This window comes from Phodopus roborovskii, unplaced genomic scaffold (assembly GCF_943737965.1).
Source record: "Phodopus roborovskii unplaced genomic scaffold, PHOROB, whole genome shotgun sequence".
NCBI lineage: Eukaryota > Metazoa > Chordata > Mammalia > Rodentia > Cricetidae > Phodopus > Phodopus roborovskii.
Window position 1 is genome coordinate 28,095,644 of NW_026126470.1, and position 24,062 is coordinate 28,119,705.

General features: G+C 46.1%; 1 protein-coding gene across 1 annotated transcript in view; it reads left to right on the plus strand.

Moving 5' to 3' along the window:
- Itsn1 (intersectin 1) overlaps positions 1–24,062 on the plus strand; it is a 157,874-nt gene that overhangs the window by 60,868 nt on the left and 72,944 nt on the right. Inside the window, exons 6-16 of the mRNA XM_051191893.1 lie at positions 3,559–3,738; positions 5,079–5,175; positions 7,834–7,934; positions 10,781–10,844; positions 13,439–13,576; positions 14,956–15,068; positions 16,695–16,957; positions 18,134–18,283; positions 18,379–18,519; positions 22,732–22,819; positions 23,137–23,276. Of these exons, the coding sequence (XP_051047850.1) occupies positions 3,559–3,738; positions 5,079–5,175; positions 7,834–7,934; positions 10,781–10,844; positions 13,439–13,576; positions 14,956–15,068; positions 16,695–16,957; positions 18,134–18,283; positions 18,379–18,519; positions 22,732–22,819; positions 23,137–23,276 (1,475 nt within the window). The remainder of the gene's footprint in view (positions 1–3,558; positions 3,739–5,078; positions 5,176–7,833; positions 7,935–10,780; positions 10,845–13,438; positions 13,577–14,955; positions 15,069–16,694; positions 16,958–18,133; positions 18,284–18,378; positions 18,520–22,731; positions 22,820–23,136; positions 23,277–24,062) is intronic.

Here is a 24,062-nt window from a genome sequence, read left to right on the forward strand (position 1 = left end):
GAATGTGGGAATGACTGTCCAGTCACCTAGGGACAATAAATGGGTCGCATTCTTTGAGAAAGGATCTTAGTTGGTAGTCCAGGCTCATCTGGAATGTACTGCCACCAGGGCTGGCATCTGACTCCGGATCCTGCTCCTGCTTCTTGAGGGCTGAGAGAGCCCCATTTAAAATGTGCTGCAGCCCTGGTCGCTATTAGACAAAGGAGATACAAGGGGAGGGAGGGCGGTAGTTCAGGGAAGAAAACCAAACCGCATGAGAATAGGAGTCTGGATAGCCCGGAGCCCTCTTCCCAGCTGAGCAGGGTCCTGGCTGCTGTACTCCCAGCACAGGGAGGGAGAGGTGGGCCCAGGGCAAGCCAGCCCTGCTGCAGCAAGTGGCCCTGCCTGAGCACAGCAGGTGACGCTCAAAGTCAGCTCTGCCTCTGCAGCTGCAGACACACACTTTCCCCACGGCGTACACATGAAAAGGCGGGAAACGGAATACACACAAGATAGAAGCGTCTGTCACAGTGCAGAAGGAAGAAAATGGTCTGTCCGACGTAGTTGAGAAAGAGAAGCAACGAGGTAATTGCCAGGCATCCATAAGAAACTAGATCCAGCCAGGCAGAGCACTGTGTTCTGAAAGCCCTGAGTACCTGTGCCTGGGCCTGCAGGAGGCCCGAAAGGGCTGGGGCAGTTGGCTTTCCACAGCCCCTGACCAAACTGACTCATCTTGTGTCGGGGCTCCTGGGTTTACACCCTGGCACCACAAAAAAAGCAAACCAAAACAAATAAAAAACTGGAACAGGCAAACCAAAACCCCAGATCACCTGGAGCCTCTCTGGGAGCAAGCCCATTCCAAGGTCAGGTCAGTGGGAGCAGAGCAGGAGACAAGGGAGGGGAGTGGGGGGGGAGGGAGGGGAGGGAGGGGAGGAAAGTGTGGGGGGAGGGAGAGGAGGGAAGTGTGGGGGAGGGAGGGGAGGGAAGTGTGGGGGAGGGGGGCAGGGAAGTGTGGGGGGAGGGAGGGGAGGGCAGTATGGGGGAGGGGGGCAGGGAAGTGTGGAGGGGAGGGAAGTGTGGGGGGGAGGGAGGGGGAAGGGCATAGACGGGAATTCCAAAAGCAGGACGCCATACAAATGCAGAGGGTTTGAGCTGGCCTCCTACACCACGTTATTATTGGACAAACACGGTACCAGCTGAGGCTACTCACCCCTGTGGGCGGTGACACCACGGGGCTCTGTGGACGTGACACAGGACTCCAGACACTAGCTTAATGTGGGATTTAAACACCCAGAAAAGAGGTGGCAGGTCTCAGCAGAGAACGGACAATAAACCTTTTATTTTAGAAACAAAGGCAGGGCCAGAAGCAACTTCAGAGATGTTACTCTAAAGAGAAGTAAAAAAACTTTAATGAAGCAGTAGATACAAAAATGAACTGGCAGATTCTGAAACTTTTAGAAAGTTGTGTAGGAATTCATGAAGAATATCCCACCAGGGAACAAAGCAAACTGTAAAACGAATTCAGGGCCATTATTTTTGAAATAGAAGGTTTGAAAGAGTATGCCTGATAGTCCTGACCTGAAAAGACCAACCCTAAGGTAAATCCCACTTTAAATAGTATTTGAGCATACAGGAAAAGAAACCACGTGGTTTGTAAGGGAAATGGATGGGTTCAGACATTGACGGCAGTGCCTTGTTGGAAAAGAAAGTGGCATGCCCAGGGCTCTCAGGGACAGAGTGATGCAAGGGTTTTCACGTCCTGGGAAAGTGACTATCAGATGGCACAGACAGACTTGGCCAACTGTAAGGCTCGGGGAGTATGCCGCTCCTCGGTCCATTCTGTTGTCTCTCCGCCTATGCACGTCCATCCATTCTATCTGTCTGTCTGTCTACCCACCTTCTCTTCTCTCCATGGAAAGGGCTAAAATAACGATTGATCCCCAGATTGTGGACATATCATTTCCTGCAATAGGAAACCAAGATTTCTTGAGAATAAGAAAATATCTGAGTCAGGGTGGTGGTGGTACAGACATCTGTAATCAGAGCACTTAGGAGGCAGAGGCAGCTGATCTCTGTGAGTTCAAGGCCAGCCTGGTCTACAAAGCAAGTTCCAGGACAGCCAGGGCGGAGAAACCCTGTCTTAAACACCCCACACACATACCTCCAAAAAACGTAAAGAAAGAAAAACTAATTTGATTTTAGACCCAAAGTGTGAAATGTCTGTGATGACCGTAGAAGGTGTGTTCTCTGATAATGGTCAGTTAGGAAGCTGTCAGAGAACAGCGGAGCACTAACAGCCAACCTGGAGAGACAGCACTGCCCAGAGGGGCCCTTTGACCTTCAGTACCAAGTTAGGTAGTGATAGACAGTAGCTAACGTATTTGTGAAGCAGTGTCTCATGTGCTCAGGCTGGGCTTGACTGCCGGGTCCTTCTGCCTCTGCTAACCAGTGTTAGGGTGCTGCCACTCTTACCTACACTTCATTGTTAAAGTGGAGACAGATAGAAAGGACAAGAACATTTGTTTTATTCCCAACATTCTTCTTTTATTGGTTAGAACATACTTACAAAGAGATAATTCTCTCATCAACTACTCGGTTACTATTAGGTACAGTATATATACTAGAGAGGCAAGCAGAATGGATGATTGTTACTCTTCATTTTTGGTACTTTTATTCTTATCTATTTCTTTTTATTTGTTTATTTATTTATTTTTGGTAAATTTTTGTTTCTTTGTTTTTTCGAGGCAGGGTTTCTCTGTGGCTTTGGAGCCTATCCTGGAACTAGCTCTTGTAGCCCAGGCTGGTCTGTAACTCACAGAGATCTGCCTGCCTCTGCCTCCCCAGTGCCAGGATTAAAGGTGTGCGCTACCACCACCTGGCTAATTTTATTATTTTTAAGAACTTAACAAATAAATAAAAAAAAAACACCATACCAAAAATTAATCATACCCAAAGTCTAAACAGTATGTTCGTTGTCTTTAAATCTATTGCCGTTACTGTTTGTATTGTTGTTTTAAAAAGTCTTTTGTAGCCCAGGCTAGCCTCAAACTCTCTATGTAGCCGAGGGTGACCTTCAGTTTATATAACTCTCTGTGATCAGAGGTCACAGTTCTCGGGAGCTCTGGAATTACAAACATGTGCTCCCTCCCACACATGGTTTGTGTGGTGCTGGGGGTGGAACCCCAGACCTCCTGCATGGTAGAAAATGTCTCTGCCACCCGAGCTGCCTGCCTGTCCGTCTTCACGCTGGGCGTAAGCTCCTTAAGTTGTTGTTCCCTAAAAGGCCAGTATGGGTTGCAGAGGAAACTCTCAAGAGAACTTGCCACTCTTACCATAGCTTTTATCTTCTCCGCCTGTTTAACCTGGGGGGGGGGGGTGTTTAAACGTAAAGCATTCTCTTTGTGCCGTGCAGAGTGCTGAAGCCGGGGTTGCGTGTGTAAGCCAAGCAAGCAGTTTACAGCCAGCTGTGCTCTCAGGCATCTGTGGGGAATAGTGCATCTTCCTCCGGCAGAGCTGGGTTAAATGCCGCCGAACGCTTCCATGTGAGTGGCTGAGTTTTGCTGGGCGTTTTTCTTCTAGGTATAGGAGGAGCTGCCAGCATGCCACCACTTACAGCTGTTGCCCCAGTGCCAATGGGCCCCATCCCAGTTGTTGGAATGTCTCCACCCTTAGTGTCCTCTGTCCCTCCAGCAGCAGCGCCTCCCCTGGCCAACGGGACGCCTCCCGTCATCCAGCCTCTGCCTGCATTTGCTCATCCTGGTACGTGCGCTCAGTACACCCATTCCCACTCCTTGTATTTCGCTGTTCTTCCTTGTTAGAGATCTTGGTACTTTCTAGTTCTATCTAGAAGATGTTTTGTTACAGAGGAAGGGATCGCAGTTCTACTGTTTGATTGTCATTTCCCGCCAGCACATGCCATGGCTGGAAGGGAGGAGAGGGAATGCCATTGCAGAACTTGGGCGCCTCTGTAGGCAAAGGAGGGCTCCCACAGTGAAAGCCAAGGGCACCACTTCCTTCCAAGGACCTGGTGAGGGCAAAGAGACCCAGCAGTATCTGACATTTTGTGTTTTCGTGTATCGGTTACGTCTGTGCTCTAACTTCTGTAAAGAGCTAGTACACAAGCCCGTCCTTTGAATAGAACTCCACAGTCAGGAAAAGTGAGCATTGCAGATTTTCGAACAAGTACAACGAACAGGGCAGAGTCAGGAAGAAAGTCGATTAAATGGCCAAATGCATTATGCTCACAATATTAAACGTTTGCTTAATTGCAGGGAAGGATGTAGTTATTTTTGTTCTTGGTTTAATTTCATTTTGAGACTTTATTCAAAGTCTTTTCGTATAATTAAAAGAAAGCATCTGCTGTAGATATAGATAGCCACGATGTAACGAATCATAAGGAATTTGTAGCATGTTGGGAATCTTCTGTTAAACTGTTTAGGTGTATCTGAGGAACAGCATGCGTTTTAGCATTACATCTGCGTCATTCTTGCTGTGCCTCAGGTGACCTGCACTAACGTAGGTGTGTTTCCAGTGAGAGGAAGAACGTACTGAGCTTCTGTTAGTTTAGCCCCGTGTGGTCCTCCGTGCCGGTGTGACAGCTGCTGATGTAGTCCCTGCAACTGTTCAGTGGAATAGTGAATCCACACGCTCTGTCTCGTTCCCTTGTGCTCTGGCCAAGTGGGACACGACACTAGGCAAGGTTGAGGGGTGGGGGTGTAAGGTTAGGGTCTCATCAGCTCAAATGAGATCACACCCAAACCTGCCCCTCCCTGGATCAGTTATCTGGCTTCTTGGCTGCTACTTTGATGGTAAGGAAATATATATTTGAGCTGTTACTTCATTGACCTGGAACGGTACCTACCTACAAAATGTGATACTAAGTGTCCAGTGGAGAGCAAAGTTCTATGCGTGTCAGCATGACACCTCAGTCGGGGACTCTCAGCAGGACAAGTAAATCCAGGCAAGAGGCAAAGTAAAGGATGAGCAGCTGTGACTCCACGCTGGAGAAGAAGGGGGATCGTCACTGCTTTAGATGTTTTAGATAAGAAAAATGTCTTACTTTTTTAGACTTAAAATTACTCAATATTTTATTTTTACAGCAGCCACATTGCCAAAGAGTTCTTCCTTCAGCAGATCTGGTCCAGGGTCACAATTAAACACTAAATTACAGAAGGCACAATCATTTGATGTAGCCAGGTAAGACTGCTTGTTTTTAGTAGAAAAGTTAGTTAAGGCATTATTTAGTTCCCTTTAAATGAATTTTGTACCTCTCTCTCTCTCTCTCTTTAAGATTTATTTTATGGGTCTGATGTTTTGCCTGCATGTATGTACATGTATGTGTGTATGTGCACCACATGCCTGGTGCCCACAGAGGCCAGCAGAGTGTGTTGGATCCTCTAGAGCTGAAGTTGGCTCTGAACCTCATGGGTACCAGATATTGAATCTGAATCCTCTACAAGAGTAGTGTGTGCTTCAGACCACTGAGCTGTCTCTCCAGAGCCCACCCTTTGTTTCTACCTTGTTTAATTTTGTAGCATGATAATAATGTCTTTTAATTTTTATATAATTATATTAGAATTTATCATTTAATTGCTACAGAGATGACAAATCAAGAACATGCTGGTTTTTCTAATATTTTTAACACAAAAATGCAGTAGTACGGGTTGGATGTGATGCTTAGTGGTAGACAGCTTGCCCAGCACAGTCGAGGGACCATGTTCATCGTTAGCACTGGACAAGAAATAGAACTTTATGGACTAGAACAGGCCCTGGGGAGCTAGGAAATCAATTAATGATCTCGTGTTAATCATTTAAAAGTTAATTAATTTTTTATGAGATTTGAACCAAATTTGGACTTGCTTTTCATACTGTCATAATCTCACAGTCTGTCTCTGACTTAGTAGTAGAACAGTAGTAAAGACCAATATTAATTTAGTAAAATGAGTTATTCAGACTAGTGTTCATGATAATTATCTGTGTGGCTCAGTTCTGAGAGAGTGTGTGTTGCCAACCATGATTTCATGTTGCTGTGTCTCTTTTACCAACCCTTCCCCCCTGAGGCTGAGACTGAAGCTCATTTTCATAGTAAATGTCCTCCCTAGCTCAGCCTGAAGTTTGTTGTGTTTCTAACTTTTACATGAGTTTAGATCCTGTCTTGAAATCGCTTGATAACATGCGGATGAGTATTCTTGATGGTTGGCAGACTTTTAATGCTTTTGGATAGTTGGGCTTTCCACATGAGTAGCGATCATTTCAACAACATGAAGTTGTAGCCTTTTTGCCATGGAGCTACCTTTTAGGTAACAGGCTCCTTGAGTTTTTAGTCTGCCTAGACTCTCAGGAAGGTGGTAGAAAGCTCGATAAGTATAATCTGGCCGGGCGTCTGTGTGCAGCACCCTTTATCTTTGCGTGCAGGAGTGAGATAGTTAGTTACCTTTAGTAAATAGGCTGGAGTTGGCATCAGGAACTATTAGACGAAATGACAGACGTGTCTCGGAAGTGCTCACTGCAGCGTCCGCTGTGGTAAGTGTTCTCCTTAAGATGCTTGCAGGGATTAGAGGTGGTGCAGCTGTTACTTCTCAGTGTTGACAGCTGACTCCAGAGACCTTTGCCTAGTCTGTGTAAGTACATGGACACCACACGTTAATAGCAGGTAATAACTAAGACTGGAGCGTGTGGTTAAAATCTCTGTAAGCATGTAGGAGATTACATATGGAGCCTTACTTGTCGCCTGCCCTTCCCATGGAATGACACCCTTTATTCTGTCTGCCTTGCATTTAAATTCTTTAACTTAGACACTGGACTCTTACAAACTGTGTGTGTCATGTGACCCTTGTGTGGGCCGTGGTATCCGCAGAAGGAATTGCTAGGAGTGTCTTGCCCAGACTCTGTCAGCAGGGGTTTTTCAGGTCATTGTTGTGGTCCATTGGCAAGGGGACATCAGTGTCGGGTTGTAGACAAGAAAGGGGAGCTTTGTCCACGACTGTCCCACTGGTTTGCCAGGACCCTGGACATGTCCTGTTTCTTCATTCTGGGAGGTTTTCCATTTGCTGGGAATTTAAACCTCCCAGCAGGAAATAATCCCCTTCATTAAGGAGTGGACCTAGCGGCTCAGTAAGTGTGCTTACCTCCAAACCTGAGGACCTGGGTTCAATTCCCAGGACCCACAGGATGGACAGAGAAAGCCAACTCACACACATACACACACATGTACACACACCTCAAAAAGACAAATGAATGTAAAAACAAAGAAGAAATGAGTCCATATTTTGCTGTAGAAGGATAAGTATTCTGAAGTGTACTTTTTAAAAGGCAATTGCCAGCTTTGCTTGAACCCTTAGGAAAACCTGGGCAGAATATAGTGCCCCAGTTCCTGCTATATGTTACTGGAATGTTCAGTTTACCAGATTATATGTAGAATATGAAATAGTCACTTGATCTGTTGTTTTTCTTTATATCTAAAAAACCCAGTTAATTTAGTTAGTTCTTTAGAGTTCTTTCATGCGTGTGTGTGTGTGTGTGTGTGTGTGTGTGTGTGTGTGTGAGTCACAGGCAATGTAAGCTGCATGCCATGGGTGCTGGGAACTGAACCTGCGTCCTTTGGAAGCAAGCACTCTTAACTGCTGAGCTGTCTTTCCAGCCCCTTACTTACCCTTTCTGAAAGATGTCTGTAACTTAAGAAATACCGAAGCATTAGGAGTGTGGCTGAGTGGTGGGATCTTTGCTACAGGGGCCCAGGTTTGACCCCAACACCACCAAGAGGAAAGAAAGCCCAATGTAGCTGGACAGATTCTTGAGCCTCAGCAAGCCATTTCTTACATTGTGTCACCCTCTCTCCTCCCCCTTGGCCCACAGCGCCCCTCCAGCAGCAGAATGGGCGGTGCCTCAGCCATCCCGACTGAAATACAGGCAGTTATTCAACAGCCACGACAAAACTATGAGTGGACACTTAACAGGTACTTACATAAAAACTTAGTGAAATGCAATCGTTGCTTTAAATACGGGTTGTTTCTAGATACCAAGGCAAAAGTATTGCCCAGATGTCTCCACTTTCCTCATTTCTGAGTAGGGTTTTCATTGTCTCTGTTACCTTGTGTTTTCAACTACTGATAACTCCGTCCATACTTACCTGTTCTCCTCCACCTCTGGCAAAATGGACCACAGACCAGGAGCCTGCTTGCACATTGAAAGCTACTCATTAGATCAGTGGGACATGGTGAAGACATAGGGCGGTGAGCAAAGCCTCCTTGGCTTCTGAAAAGCCAGCACCTCTCTAGTTGGAGTTACCTAGTTGCCTGCCCCAGGCCGAGGCTGGGTGCAGGGCAGAGGTGTGGGATGAAGGAAGGGACTCTCCTCTGTCACGATTGGCTGGTGCTCATCTCTTTGCATTTCATTTCTTCATCTGTGAAAGGTTAAGAATTAATTCCTAGGAGCTCAGTTATTGATTCTGTTATCCAGGCCAGAAGTCTAGAGAAGCATTTCAGATACCATCCCAAGCCTGTATGTGAAGTTTTAGGAACTTACAACTACCGATCGCAGTGTCATAGCGAACCACATCTTTAGAAGGCAGTTAGAGACCTCTGGGGAACTTGAAGCCCTCCCACAAGTGCCACAGGGAAGGAGCATGGGCCGCCTGGCCAGGCCATGACACACAGCACTCCAGCAGCTTGTAAGCATTTGATCATGCCTGCTCTCTGGCATTGTATTAAGACGTGACCATGGTAGGCTTTGGCACGAGGGCAGTCAGGAAGATGTTGTTTACCTTTTGGTATTGAGTGAGAACCCTGCTGTCCTTGCCATACACAGCTGAGCTTCACACAGCAGGCGGGCTGTGACAGTTGCTCTCGTAGCTTGTGAGTTCTCGGCTTCTTCATACATTGCTGTGCTGTTGCGTATGATTATACCTTTACTTCCAGATAAGAAATAGGTCTTTGTTTTAAAAAGTGACGGAGTCTTGAGTCTGCCCTGCTCGTGAACCCTGTCTCCCCGTTAGATCCCAGCAGTCCCCTCAGATAAACGCTTGCATCCCTGCCTGCTCTCTGCACACCACACTTCCCCAAAGTAGCAGCACTCGGTATTTTTAGGTAGCATTAAAAAAACCAAAACAACAAAAAAAAAAAAAAAAAAAAAAAAAAAAAAAACCCACACTTTCTGGGCAGTGGTGGTGCATGTCTTTAATCCCAATACTCAGGAGGCAGAGGAAGGAGGATTTCTGTGAATTTGAGGCCAGCCGGGTCTACAAAGCCAGTTCCAGAACAATCAGTACTGTTACTCAGAGAAAGCCTGTCTTGAAACACCAAAGCAAACAAGCAAACAAACCACGTTAGCCTTGCAGACAATGAAGAAATACTCCGTAGCGTCATATGGAGTGGGTATATTTGACACTGCGCTCTATACACATTTAATATTTCTTTAGAACATTGTTGGTATTTGTTCTAAGCTGATTATTAGTGTTCCATTGTGGACTGGCTTAGAGAGTCTGTGTTGGGATACTAGCTGGTCCATCTGTAGAATGCTCTAATGTACCCCATGACTTTCCTGGTGATTTAGTTGATGCAGCTGGCTAGACACATGCCCCTTTCTTCTCACGTAATTTAACATACATGTTATCCCAGGCTTTAAGGGGGGGGGGGCTCACTTCTTTGCCTAGAGTTGAGGCCTCGGAGGCAGATCTCTGTGAGTTCAAGGCCAGCCTGGTCTACAGAACGAGTTCCAGTACAGCCAGGGCTACACAGAGAGACCCTGTCTTCAGCCCTTCCCCAAATAAATAAAAGAAAATCTAAGAAAATGTGTGTACTGTATTTACATGTGTGTATTAATGTATACTTTTCTGCCCCATGTTATATGTAAATAAAAGTTAAAATATTGCCAGTAATAGTAATGGTAACTGTCACTACTGGGTACTTTCGTGGGTCACGGATGTGCTCTTGGGGCCCTGGAAATGAGCAAGCCCCTGAATGAGGAGCTGCCTCCCCGGCAACAGAGACTCCTTCATTTTGGGAAATCGCTGTGCTGGAACTCATGGTCTCTGCCCCTGGCTGTGAAAGAACACACCCCCTTCTGTGTACCACAATAAGGAGACATTTGGAAACTAACTAATGGAAAGCTGCCGTTTATACACGAGTAAGGATCTTTCCAGTGTCATCGCTATGGCTTCCCATTTCTTGGTTCACGGGTGTTCCTTTGAGAGGATGCTGGAACTGTGAGCTATATACCTCCCCCGACACTGCTTGAAATCTCCACTTAGAGCTTTTATCTCATGGCTAAAACTATTTTGTGCCAGAAGTGAAGGTAGTTATCATTATCTTAATAACAGTAAACTGGTTTTGAAAGAAAAGTTGAAATTCTAGTAAGTTCTTTGCTAACGGATGTGTATAAGGTTTACTATAGTGGTGGCATTGGAAGAGCACAGTTAAGGACTCATGTTCCTCTAAGTCTCTGATTCTCCCTGTGTAATGATGATCTGGTGAAGTCAGCAGGTGGTAACTACAGAAGCTGTTCGTTTTTCGGTTACGGCGTCTCTGCTTATAAATAAACTCCATGAAGGGAGCAGTACCCTGGCTAAGAGGGCAGGCTATGTGTTTGAAGCTCTGGTCTTTGATATGCTGCCTCCTCACTGGCCACCTGTGCTTTCCTGTTCCTTCCATTTTGCCACAAAGCCCCTGGATAACAGCACGTGCTGAGTGCAGAGCCGTGATTGCTCGAGACTGCATTGAACCTGTGTGCAGCCTCTGGACTCTGTACAGGGAATAGGGAATGCTTGATGATTCATCTTCATGTCTTTTCTCTGGTTTCTGGTTAGGTCCCCAGGCAAGAACTATTCTTATGCAATCAAGTTTACCCCAGGCTCAGCTGGCTTCAATATGGTAAGGAAGTACAAGTTCCTCGGTTTGTATAAAGTAGAAACTTACTTAGGGTGGTTCTTTTCCGTGGTTTTCAGTAGGCTGTGATAATCACTGCTCTTACTTCAAGAACAAGGATATTAGCACAGTGAGCCCCAAAAACCAAGATAGCCTAACAACTCTCAACCCAAGTCCGGGTTCCTTTTTCCCCATGACTTCAAGCCAAGCCTCTTATTGTTTTTACCTAAAATATTTAAACTTAATTTCTTTAACTTTAACCATAGTTCCAATAATTCACCAAAGTAACCACTCATATCAAATTAACAAGCTAGTCATCAGATTCCTTATATCCGCTAATGGTCTGTATAGTTTTAATTATTCAAAGGAGACACAAACCTTGCCCCATTTCATTGGTCAATTTGAATTTCCTTTAAAGATTATTTTACTTTATGTATATGTGTGTTTTGCCTGCACATATGTCTCTGTTACCATGTCAGAAGAGGGCAGGGTTAGAGAAGGTTGGGAGCCCCAAACCTGGGTCCTCAGCAAGAGCAGCAAGTTCTCTTAACCACTGAGCCACCTCTTCAGCTCATTAATTGATGTACTTTTTTTAAAATCTCCTTTACCCTCTCTATTACCTGTTCTTGTTCTCCATTTGTCCCCCAAAGACTTCCCGAAATAAATGAGGTAATTTATTGAATAGTTCCTACGACTTGACTTTGCCGTATTCCTCTGGTGGTCCTTACTTTGTTTTCTGTCTTCCTGTGAAAAGATAATTAGATCTAGAATGAGGCCTTTCAGTTTTAGCACTGTGGCGCGTGGGGCTGCCCCAAGCATTGTAATGTCTCTGGCCTCTACTCATGAGATAATTGGTGCTGATAGCCATGACCCCCAGCCTCAGTTCTGACAGCCCAGATGTCTCCAGATGTTAGCATGTGCCTCTTGAGGGACCACATCAACCCTGGTGTAAAACACTTACCTGGTTCTACTTTGACTTTTGCTCTTGAGGGAAGCACTACATTAGAGATGTTGCTATGCACTCTTTGGGAGGCGCAACACAGAATGAAATGTTCCTGTTGGTGCACAATGACTTTTCATAGCTCTTGATGAGTGTTGGTCGTCCCAGCTACCCACCCCCCCGAAAATAGACCTGGTGCCCACTTGTTACACCAAGTGTTGGCAGGAATTGACGTGGCCTCTCAGCACGGGCCAAGTGTGAGTACACTGCTCCCCTCCCCCTGGCCCTCTGCTTACAGCAGAGTCTGCCTTTTACTTAGAGAGCACTAACTAGTCTTGAAGTCTGTGTGCAGCCAGGACCCCAGGGCCCTCTGAAACAGATGGAGGGTGTAACGTCTGTGGAGCTTGACTGACATTTATTAGGCGGCTCTCATACTCCTTTTCATTGATGACTTACTTCCTGAGACATTTAGACTAAGTTTCCCTTTTAGAATGTTACATTTTCCTTCTGCACACTAAGAAGCTGCTTTCATTTTTGTGACCCTTACTTAGCCAGTTCACGGGAGAAAACGAGTTCTAACGGCCCTTTAGTCTGACTGGCCGTGGAGTGGCCGAGAGAACAGCATACGAAGAAGGTGACAAGGACGGCCGTGGCTTGTGGCTGTCTGAGAAAGGATGCACATGGTCTCAAGCTGGGGAAGTAGAACAGGGAAGGGCCCATGGCCCAGCAGGGGAAGAGGAGAGCACCGGGAAATGTGGGCATCCTGGTGGTCGTCTGTAACTGACCATTTTGTCAGGGATGAACGTAATGGCCCTCTACAGAGAGCCACTGTTACCTGTGGAAGTTTTACCTTAGCCAGAGTAGCCAGGGCACATGTGACTTCTGAAGACGTTTCAGAAAGAGGAAGACAAGTTTCTCGGTTGGTTGTCATTAGCAAAGGCAGACTCCTAACGTGGTGCCTGTGCCTGTGCCTGTGCCGCTGACCTTCTTGTGAATAAGTGGGGGTTCTCACATCCCCTTTTGTTCTAGAGAAATCAGCTGTGAACTGTAATTAGCCATTAGCTATTAGCTGGTGGTGACTGAATCGCTAGAATGAGGGAGAAATGCCCCCAACTGCAGAGGGGGACCGGAGGCTACAGGGGCCGCCCCATAGACGAATGAAGACGAATGAATGGCCAGCTGTGGGGTCTGACCCACACCCATCTTTGCACAGTTTTATTGTAAGTGTAGGCGAGCCCAGTCAGTTACACATCGCCTGTGGGATCTCATCAAGAGTACAATTTGCTGTAACAGGGCCTGTGCATCTCACAGACCATGAAGTAATTTGCTGTGTTGCCCTGTGTCAGTCCTTTGTCCAGCTTGTAGCATTTTTAACATTACAAGAATTTGAGTGTAACATATTTTAAATGGCTTCCAAGGATTGAAGAGGAACAGTCTAATCGTAATTAGCATTTGTTGGATGCTAAAGACAATTTCAACTGTATGGATTATTTTTTATCCTTCCAATAGTCTGAAATAGTACTCGTTCTACAAGCTGGCACACGGAAAGATTCCGTTGGCCTAGGATCAGAGTAAGGAAATAGAATTTGCAAATCGCTGGTGAGCAGTAAGAAGCATGCGTTCTCGTGAACTGGATTGCATGAATTTCTTGTTGAATTAGGAATCTTTCTGACATTGATCAAGATGGGAAACTCACAGCAGAAGAATTTATCCTAGCTATGCACCTGATTGATGTGGCCATGTCTGGCCAACCATTACCACCTGTCCTGCCCCCCGAGTACATCCCTCCTTCCTTCAGGTAAGCAGGGTTTGAACTCTTGAAAGAGTTTGCATGGGTTCCAAACTTGGCTGTTTCCTTTCCTGGCGTGAAGATACTTTAGCTTAGCCCAGTGGTTAAACCTGGTCTTGTTCCGACCTCCTGAGCACTTACATAGTTCATATAGTAAACGCATCGAGTCAGAGACCAAGGTCGTTTACCTTTGTGCCCATCTGGCACCAAAGCTAGCCAGAAATTGTACTCTCTCAGTGTAAGAGAACCTGAATGAGGAGGCATGTAGGGAAATCAGAGATGACACCTGCCCATCACGCACATTCAAGGGGTAACAGAAATGCTGGCAATGTAGAAATTATAATCAGGAAGATAGCTTTAAAGATTATCCTGGTCTGAAACAGACTCAGTAGAGATGTCAAGAGTACCCACAAGATCTAGTCAGGAGGAGCCCGAGGGGACTGTCATCCCTACCCACACCTGTAGTGTATGAGCACACCGTCCCAGAATGTTCCGTTTACTTCATAAAAGGCAAATAAGATTCTCGGTTATATTCTGAGTCCTCAGATTTCTGGGGAGACTTGGGCACAGTCTCTCAAAAATGAAGAGCCTCAGAGCCATCAACGCCTACCTGCTTTGCGTGGTGCTGGGAGCAAGAGACGGAGCTGCACAAGTGGGAGGTGGCTGCCAGGGAGCCCCCTCAGCTTCAGGACACGCGTCTGGAGATGATGCTTAAAGGAAAGCATGACGAGGATGACAGATTTGTTTTTTTTGAGACAGGAACTCGCTCTGCAGACCAGCCTGGCCTTGAATTCAGAGATCCACCTGCCTCTGCCTTACAAACTTAAAGTCTGCGCCACCACACCCAGCTGAGAGATTGTTTTAAAAGACAAAGGTTGAGGGTTTAATGTGACATTTACTAATAAATGTTTTCAGAATCATGAATACATGGGGGTGGGACTAAAATGGAGTTTCTAGAGGAAAAGTCTTGGTCCCAGTTAGCTGCTTTCCTTGGGGAAACTGAGAATTACTTCCAAGGGTAATAATGGTAATAGCCACCAGCACTTACTTACCGTGCGGTTAAAATCCTGCCCTCCTGAGTTGTTCTATCGTGTGGCAATTCTAAATATTTTATCTGTTTTGGGGACCACAATGGTCTGGAGGGTTCTGACACTCAAACCCAGCATCTTGCACGGGCAAGCGTGTGCCGCTACATCTCAGCACAACATTCTGAACAAGTGGGGCACTGGGAATCTGATGACATTTAAGTGTGCATTTAAAGGACTTTCTCAGTAAAGAGAACCACGTCTTGGCCTTTTCTCACTTTCACTAAAACCTGCTCCACGGTGTGCTGTAGTCAGCCCTTCCTTCCCCTGCCCTTATGTGGTGCCCTTCCTTCCTCTCTGCAGAAGGGTCCGATCTGGCAGTGGGATGTCCGTCATAAGCTCTTCGTCTGTGGATCAGAGGCTGCCCGAGGAGCCGGCATCAGAGGATGAGCAGCAGTCAGAGAAGAAGCTACCTGGTGAGCACACACATCTGATTAGCAGATGGACAGCAGGAGTGGAGATGGACTTAGTTTCTGGCACTCTGCTCTTTCTTCAGCCACCCATAGGCAGGAGGAGACACCTTTGGAATTGTTGTTGAGAAACGAGAGCATTGTGTGCCCTGCTTGCTAATGCACCTTTATCCAGTTGTCTGATTGAAACCGATTGCCTACTGCAAAATAAAACTTGTATAAGCACAGCCAGGCGCAGAAGCAGGAGGATCTCTGTGAGTTTGAGGACAGCCTGGTCCATAGACCGAGTTCCAGAACAGCTAGGGCTTCACAGAGAAACCCTGTCTGGAAAACAAACAAACCAAAATAAACCAAAACAAAATAACTTCCATAAATTTCTCCCATGGAATACAGAACACTAAATTTTGGTTCTATGGTGGTTTCTTGGTATCAACAGTAGCGCAGTAGAAACTCGTCACCTATTGGTATTTTATTTTGCTGGTCTAGAACTGGGGACTTGTGAACAGAAGGATTGTATTTTAATTTTAATGTGGACTGATTTTGAATAACCGTTAGGTTACTCTGAGACGACGGCTCTGATGGTAAGAAGCACTGGGATTATTAATGAGTCTCTTTGTCTTAACTACTTTGCTACCGACGCTTGGCCACACTTTCAGTGCCCCAGTTAATCGATTGAATCCAGCTGACTCAGTTGCTTTTTAATTATGCTTAGCGATAAGATACTTATTGTAAATGACCTACGAGCTAGGCTGTGTTAAGTACAGGGGAAATTTTAAATACAACTGTGCTTATACTCTCAGGAAAACTACATTAGTTTTGGGGTGGGGTTGTTTCCTGAGACATAAGAGCCTTTGTATGCGGCCCAAGCTGGCCTGGTTCTCGCAGCAGCCTTCCTGGCGGAGCCCTATGCCTGCTGGGATTGCTGGCACTCTTGTTGTCTTCATACCTCGTTCCTGTCCAGATTTAAGGCACCCATAGAAATGAACCACTGGCCCGGCCCAAATTAAGACTTAATCATGGGTGTGGTGGCGCACGCCTTTGTCCCAGCACTCAGGAGGCAGAGGCAAGCGGATCTCTGTGAGTTCGAGACCAGCCTGGGCTACAAAGTGAGTTCCAGGACAGGCTCCAAAGCTACACAGAGAAACCCTGTCTTAAAAACCAAAGGGAAAAAAAAAAGAGAGAGAGAGAGAGAAAGAAAAATGAAGAAATGACCCATTGAAGCGGCACTCCAGACTCTGGAGAAAGTGGAGAGAGTGTGTGTGCGTGCTCGCGTCTACCCGTGGTTAGACAAGATGGAGAGCAACTGTGAGAAGCATGGCTCCAGGCAGTGAGTCGGAGTCCAGTGGACTGGCTCACTCTTGGTGGAAATTGAGCGCCATTGTCAAATAAATACAAGAATTCTTAGGTTGGGGTTGTCTCCGTTGGCAGCAAACATTCGTTTATGGTCTTAAACAGGAGAGGACATTGGCAGAACGTTTTGGTTTTGCATCCCTCTCCCCCTCCCCCCTCCTAGGGCATCACAAGGACCCTGGGCAGATCTGGGTTTGGGTTATATTGCAAGTACGCATCTGAGTTTTTCTTGAAAACTGACAATGTTTTCGTCACTGATGTTTTGTCGTTGCTGTTTTAAAGTAACGTTTGAAGATAAGAAGCGGGAGAATTTTGAGCGTGGCAATCTGGAGCTGGAGAAACGCCGGCAAGCCCTCTTGGAGCAGCAGCGCAAAGAACAGGAGCGTTTGGCTCAGCTGGAGCGCGCCGAACAAGAGAGGAAAGAGCGGGAACGCCAGGAACAGGAGCGCAAAAGACAGCTAGAGCTGGAGAAGCAGCTAGAAAAGCAGCGGGAGCTGGAGCGGCAGAGGGAAGAGGAGAGGCGGAGAGAAGTCGAGAGGCGAGAGGTGGGTGGGCAGCGGGGACTCCCTGCCACTGGGGTCATAGTTCAGGCACACCGTTCTTTTTCTCGTGAGTCTTAGTGTATCTACATTTGCTCAGCCATCACCACCATCAATTCCAGAACATTCCATGACCTGCTGAGCAGCCGTTCCCCATCTAGCCTCCTCGTGGTGCCTGGGAACTGCTAACTTACTACTATCTGTACTTGCCTTTTCTATAGAAGTGGCAAATTTGGTGCTAGACCTGCATAGGGGAATCAGCTCCCTGTCTGTCCTTGTTTGAGCATATTGCTACAGAAGCGATGGTACTATTCTCCCATAGTGTAAGGGCAAGTTGTTCCCTTATTAGAAATGTTTTAGCTTCATCCTCTCGTTATTGCTTTAGAAAGTCTGTAGTCATTAGCAGCTTGTGTTCAAGCAAAGATACGCAGAAACGAACAGGGTCTTATGTTCATGTATTTGGTGCTAAGGATTGGACACAGCAGTGCTGAGCAGATGTCCCTAGTCCCTGGAGATGCATAGTGACCCTATGCTCTGTGTGTCCCCAGGGCATTGCAGTATAGCCTAGAGCTCCCTAAGTGAGGGTCAGCGTATACTAGGTTGACAAGTGGAAACTAAAGCTGTTGTGATTAAAAAGGAGATTAGAAAGGTGGGAGTCACCGGCTTTTTAAAACTTGAGATATGTTTAGAGTGTCCCTGATGTGAACATCTGAGTCTGAAATGCTTCTAAATCTAAAAGGCCACTCAAAAACTTCTGTTTGGGGATTTTCATATTAGGGGCCATTAAACATCGAAGCCCATGCAGAAACCTCAGGAATCAGAAACACCCCTGGTCCCTGTCATCATCGGGACAAGAAACATTCCACTTACGTGTAGTAATTCTCTTTCCTCAGGAGAAAATGAAGTTTTCCTTGAGGATTTTAGTTTGATTTTGCTAGATAAGAACAATTCCCTGATGCATTCACATAGTCCCTGGCGCTTTCCGGGAGGACAAGGCAGGGGCTCGGCGTGAAGGGCTCTTGTCATTTCTTGTCTATGTGGTGGCATGACTCGCATAGCCAGGGCTCTGAGGATGCATGGTAGGTATGTCACCTCTAGAAGGAGGGACTTACTAGACATTTTTAGTAAGAAACATTGCGTGGCGTTAGAATTAAGAAATGAATAAGCTGTCTGCAACCACAGGCCGCAAAACGGGAGCTTGAACGGCAGCGACAACTTGAATGGGAGCGGAACCGGAGACAAGAACTCCTGAACCAGAGGAACAAAGAGCAGGAGGGCATTGTGGTCCTGAAGGCCAGGAGGAAGACTCTGGAGTTTGAGTTAGAAGCGCTGGTGAGTACAGCTTCCCTTAGGCCCAGCCCAGTGCACTCTGGGACACCAGATCCCGCACTCACCCCCCCCCCCCTGCTGTCTCTCCTTCATTGAAGAATGACAAAAAGCATCAACTGGAAGGGAAGCTTCAAGATATCAGATGTCGACTGACAACTCAAAGGCAGGAAATTGAGAGCACAAACAAGTCCAGAGAGTTGAGAATTGCTGAAATCACCCACTTACAGCAGCAGTTACAGGTGAGTCCCACGCCTGTGTTTTAATTCGTTTGCTCACTCAACAAGTGTTGGTCAGGCCCTGGGGGGGAAGGAGGAAATAGATAGAGAAGTGGCTTCCAGTAACAAACAGCTGTTTACTGAACGAACACCGAGATGTCCTCTTTAGGGGTGGGGCTCACTAAGCACATGAGCAAAGTAAGTAAGGGTTGAGTTCCTCTCTCGGGTGGGCTTAGGACCAGAGCTGTTTAAGAGTCCAGTTTTCTTCTTTCTTTTTACTTTAGAATGTTTCTACTGAGTGTCTTAGGGAAAGGAGCCCAGTCTAGACGTGAACTTTATGTTGAACACATGCCTCACTCACGTGCGGAACCTGAAAATAATTTTGTGGTATTTATATTGCATCTGCATTGTAACTCTCAGGCCAGGTGCTGAATTTCCCACTGAAGGCTTCTTGCCAATCGGGTTTCAGATCAGCAGTGCTCAACCTGGCTGAGTGGGGCATGGGGAGGGCTAGGAAAATTTCCAACTTAATTTATCAGGTCTTCTAGACAGGCGCTTCTGTGAGGATGACATTTGAGGAAAGACCGGAAACTGACGATAAGCTAGAAGCTCAAGGCAGGCAAGAGCGGTACCTTTGCTGAGGTCATCGCACGCTGGGGGAGGCCAGTTACAGTGTGCAGCCTCCGGACTGCCGGGTGGAGCAGGAGGGGGTCAGTGGGTCCATCAGTGGCCCCTGGCTTTGCTCTGATAGTCAGTAGATAGGTGGAGTGGCCGTGTAGATGATTAGCTGGGGTTACAGTGGCGTGCTCTTGGCATTTCCGCCGCCATGTCACTGCCTGTCCAAATCTGTGATGATGTTATCGCTTGCCTTCCTATCAAAGGTTGAACTATGGGGGCATCAACAGGTGCCGATGGTATCCGCAGGTTGCCTGTCCTTTGGAATGCTTCTGTGGCAGGCTTTTTCTCTCGGCATGTTGGCTAGGGGATGTGGTTCACGCTGAGTGAATAAACAGCTTCCTTTTTAATCTCTAGGTACCATTCCAACATTTACCCAGTTGTGGAGTTTAAAAACGTCTTACGTTTTTATTTACTGGGTGTGGGTGGCTTGGAGGGATCAGGAAGACGTGAAAGGCAACTTGTGGGTGTAACTTCTCTTTGTTTACCGTGTGGGTTCAGGTTGTCTTGCTTGGCAAGTCCACCCACTGAGCCATCAGGCTGGACCCCCAGTTTGGGATTCTCATGAGTAAAAGTGCAATAAGAATTTATATGCAAGTCTTGTGTAGAAGTATGTTTTGCTCTTGGGCGCATTCTTCAGTGTGAGTTGCTGTTGGTCACAAGTTTCATATCAGGGATGCCTGCACATCTCCTTTCTGACCAGCGTGTGGCTGAGTGGCCTGGCCGTTCCTCATCCTCACCAGCATTTGTCACTGTGTCACTTCTGCTGGGGATGTAGCACTGTGGCTTTAGTTGGCATCTCTCTGCATTCTGATGCCATTTGGGATGTTTATTGGCGTGTGTCTTTCCGTGTTTTGTCGAAGCATTTAAGCAGATCTTTTGTCCATTTTTATTGAACTGAAGAACGGTCCGCTCCTTGCATTTTTTTTTAACCAGCAAGCAATTTGTCTGATAACTTGTTCTGCAGTATATGACATTTTCAACCATTCTGCCTCCAGCTTTCGCTCACTCTTGTAGTTTGTTCTGTTGTGTTTGTTTGGTTTTTGAGACAGGACCTTGCTGTGTGTCCCTGGCTGGTCTGAACCTCTGGACTAGGCCACTTCATACCTCTGGCAATCCATTGAGTGGCTGCTCTCTTCCTTCACAGGCATGCACCTGCACACCCCACTTGCTCACCATTTTTGTGTTTTTTTTTTTTTTTCCTAATGGGCAGATGGTTTACATTTGATAAGGTTCAGTTTGCTAAATTTCCCTCTGGTTCTAAGAAATCATTGACTCCCGGTGAGATAATTCCGTCCTTGGTGCTTTCTTTGAGAGTTTTCTTGTGGTTGGGGCCAAATCCATTTCAAGTTTGTTAGTGCATGCAGGTTAAGAAAAAGGTTAGGACTGATCTATTTCCATATAGATAGATACTGGGCATCATTTATTAAACTCTCCCATTGAAGTTCCTTTGTAGCTATTCAGGGTTAATTGAATATCCTTGTAGAGGTTATTCTGTGTTGTGTTCCATGCTTGCTCTGTCCCTTCTCCCAATCGGTTGATAATTACGGCTATAAGTTGTTTCCTTTCCATTTAGTTATTTGGGGTTTAATTTTATTTTTTCTAGATTTATTATTTAATTTAGGCCTTAATTTATTTCTGATATGAGTATTTTTAGTTACAAATGCCATGGCAATAGCTATATCCCATGGGTTTTTAGACACCATGCTTTCATTTATTTATTTTGCCATTTCTCTGATGGGCTGGGTGAATGTACACTGTCCAGTTTGTAAGTACTTGATCTTATTTGTTTCCTTATGTTATGATCTCAAAGAATATTTTGTGCGAATTTAGTCCTTTTAACAATATTGAGACTTTGAACTAAGTATATAATCTTAGTGAATATCTCAAGTAGACCTGAAAATACAAATTCTGTGTTTCAGTTTGGTAGCATGTCCCATAAGCCAGTTGGAGCAAGTTGATTTGTGATAGAGTTGCAGTTCCTTACTGAGTTTGTGCCTTTTCTGTAGTGGTGACAGTCTGGGACTCCAACACAGGGCCTTATGAGTGAGTGCACACTAAGCAAACACTCATATGTGTGAGTGTTTAGCCTATAGGGAGTGGCGCTATTAGGAGGTGTGGCTTCGTTGAAGTAGGCGTGGCCTTGCTGGAGCAAGGGTGTCACCGTGGGGGCGGGCTTTGAGGGTTTATATGCTCAAGCTCTGTCCACAAGCTCTGGCTCATAGTCTCCTTCTGCTGCCTGCAGATGGAGAGGTAGGACTCTTAGCTCCTTCTCCAGCACCGTGTCTGCCTGCACACGGCCAGGTTTCCCACCGTGACAATAATTAACTGAACCTCTGAACTGTAAGCCACCACCCCGATTAAATGTTTTCTTTAGAGGAGTTGCTGTGGCCATGGAGTCTCTTCATGGCTGTAGAAACCCTAACTAAGACAGCTGAGGATGAAACATGGGTCCTCTGCAAAAACAGCCCCGTCTTACCCCCTGAGCCATGTCCAGCCTGGATTATGCATTTTACAATGTTGTTTGTGTGAATGCGATGATCTCAGTGGTTGGAGCAGGGTTCCACTAGGCGCTTCTTCACGATGGTCCAAAGATGAGCTTTGGAGGGTGGGTGGTAAGAGGCCTGGCCTGAGGGAGAATAAGTAAAGAAGCAACTGTGTGGGCTTTGCTTTCTGGGATGAAGATCTGCTGTGTGTTTTGTTTTGTGAAAGTCTGGGTTTACTCATAGCCTCAGAGCTTCCTGAATCGTCTTTATTGAGTTAACCTCCTACGATGCTGCAGACGCTGGTGTGTGGCTACAGGTGGGTTCGAAGAGCTTGGTTCTGAGCCTTTGCAGGAAATTCTTACGTAAAGCTTTTTTTTTTTTTTTTTTTTTCTCGCCACAAGAGTCATTTTTCTCCCTAAGGTAAAAAAAAAATAAATAAATAAATAAAAATGTCAAGTAAATCAGCAAGGCTGCCAGTTTACTACAAGATCATTTCAACTGAACTTAAACAAATACTGTGCTTGGCACTGTACCCGTCAAAACTTCAAATAGCCTTCCTTATACAGTGTGGTTTTAGCTTTTTTCTTATGCCAGTTTAAAAAGAAAAAAGAGGTTGGTTCAGGACTCTTATGTTTAAAATTCCTGTGTGATGGGAAAACATGGGTGGCATCTAGAATCGTCGTTGTGACAAATGCCTTTCTGAGCTCTGTGGCCAACTCGAGGCATGCAGCAGCCCTCAGGGCGGTGCTGTGAATACAGCAGCAGGCAGGGTGGCGGGTGTCTGGCTCTGCCACAGTTAGGAGACCTCGGGTTCTCTCGGACCTACTTGAACTGCATTTCCTAAAGCTTGTAAATATCCACTGTGTCAGCAACCACATAAGCAGAACCGAGGGAGCTGAAACCGTCTTTACTTCCTCCTGGGGAAACGCATCTGGCCTCTCGTTAACCCCTTGCTGAGCATGGGAATTAAGTGGGTAAAAGATGCCGGGTGGGATTGTGAGTCTAGGGTTGGGGGCGCTGCTGCCGGCTTTCCTGGGGTTCAGACACTCATTGCTGTTTACCCTCTCTCTCCTAGGAGTCTCAGCAAATGCTTGGAAGACTTATTCCAGAAAAACAGATACTCAGTGACCAATTGAAACAAGTTCAGCAGAACAGTGTGCATAGTAGGTGTCTTACTTATTTGTACGTTTGTTGTTTGGAGACAGGGTTTCCTCAGAGTCAGAGCTCCACCAGCTTAGCTTCCCGAGTGCTACACGGTGTTCTCTTCTTAACATTCATGACCTTTCCCTGGATGCTGGCACTGATTGATTAATCCTCAGGCTCCGTGCATGCCATGCAGTGCATTTGTCTTATCACTGAGCGTGATCATCCGCCCCCACCCGTCTCCCCTTTTGTGAGCAGGTCCCTGCCAGTGACGTGAAGGTTGAGCACGTTCCTCACCGCTAGCTAAAGTTCTGTCTTGTATGCTCTTCTGAAATAGGAGATTCGCTTCATACCCTCAAAAGAGCCCTGGAAGCCAAAGAGCTGGCCCGGCAGCAGCTTCGAGAGCAGCTGGGTGAGGTGGAGAGAGAGACCAGGTCAAAGCTACAAGAGATTGACGTCTTCAACAACCAGCTGAAGGTGACTGCTGTGTGTGTGCCCTGCCCCATGCCAGTGAGGTGACACTAATCCCAGGCAGAAAGACTTACTGTGACAGTTTGTGAGCAGGCCTTCCGTGCAGTGAGAGCCTCCCCTCAATTGTGCTTAGCTCTTCTGCCGTCTGTAAGTTAGGGCTGCGTGACTGGTCCTGCCCCGCATCATGGCTTTACGAATGCTTTCCTTTGGCCTGTGTGTAACCATGCTGTGTACAGCAGGGAGACCCACACGCTCTTTTTCCAGTGTTCAGGTGCTTTTGTTTAAAACTGAGATTTTTCTGCTGTTCCTTTAATGTGTTTAAGTGAAGACCTATTTTGTCACCTGTCGTTTTTAAATGCCTTTTAACTTTACTGCTTAATGGGGTCGTTGCTGTTGTCACATTGCACAGTAACAAAAAATTTTCTTCTGTGATGTGTTATTGTCTTAATAATGTAGACTCAAAGTGCACGCCTTTAATCCAAGAACTCAAAGGCTGAGGCAGGAGGATCTCTGTGAGTGAGTTCAAAGCCAGTCTGGTCTAAAAGTGAGTTTCAAGACAGCCAGAGCTACACAATGTAGACCCTTCCTTGGAAAAGGCCAAAAGATAAAACAACAAGTTAACTCAAAATAAAACCAGGTTGGAGAAACCCATTCCTTACAGTAATTATTATATATCATTTTAGATTTAGGTAGATTTTATGTCCTTGTCAGAAATTAGATGCTACATTTTTCCCAAAAAATTACTTGCTTTAGTTTTCTACTTTAAAATTCCTTATACTTTACTGTATATGA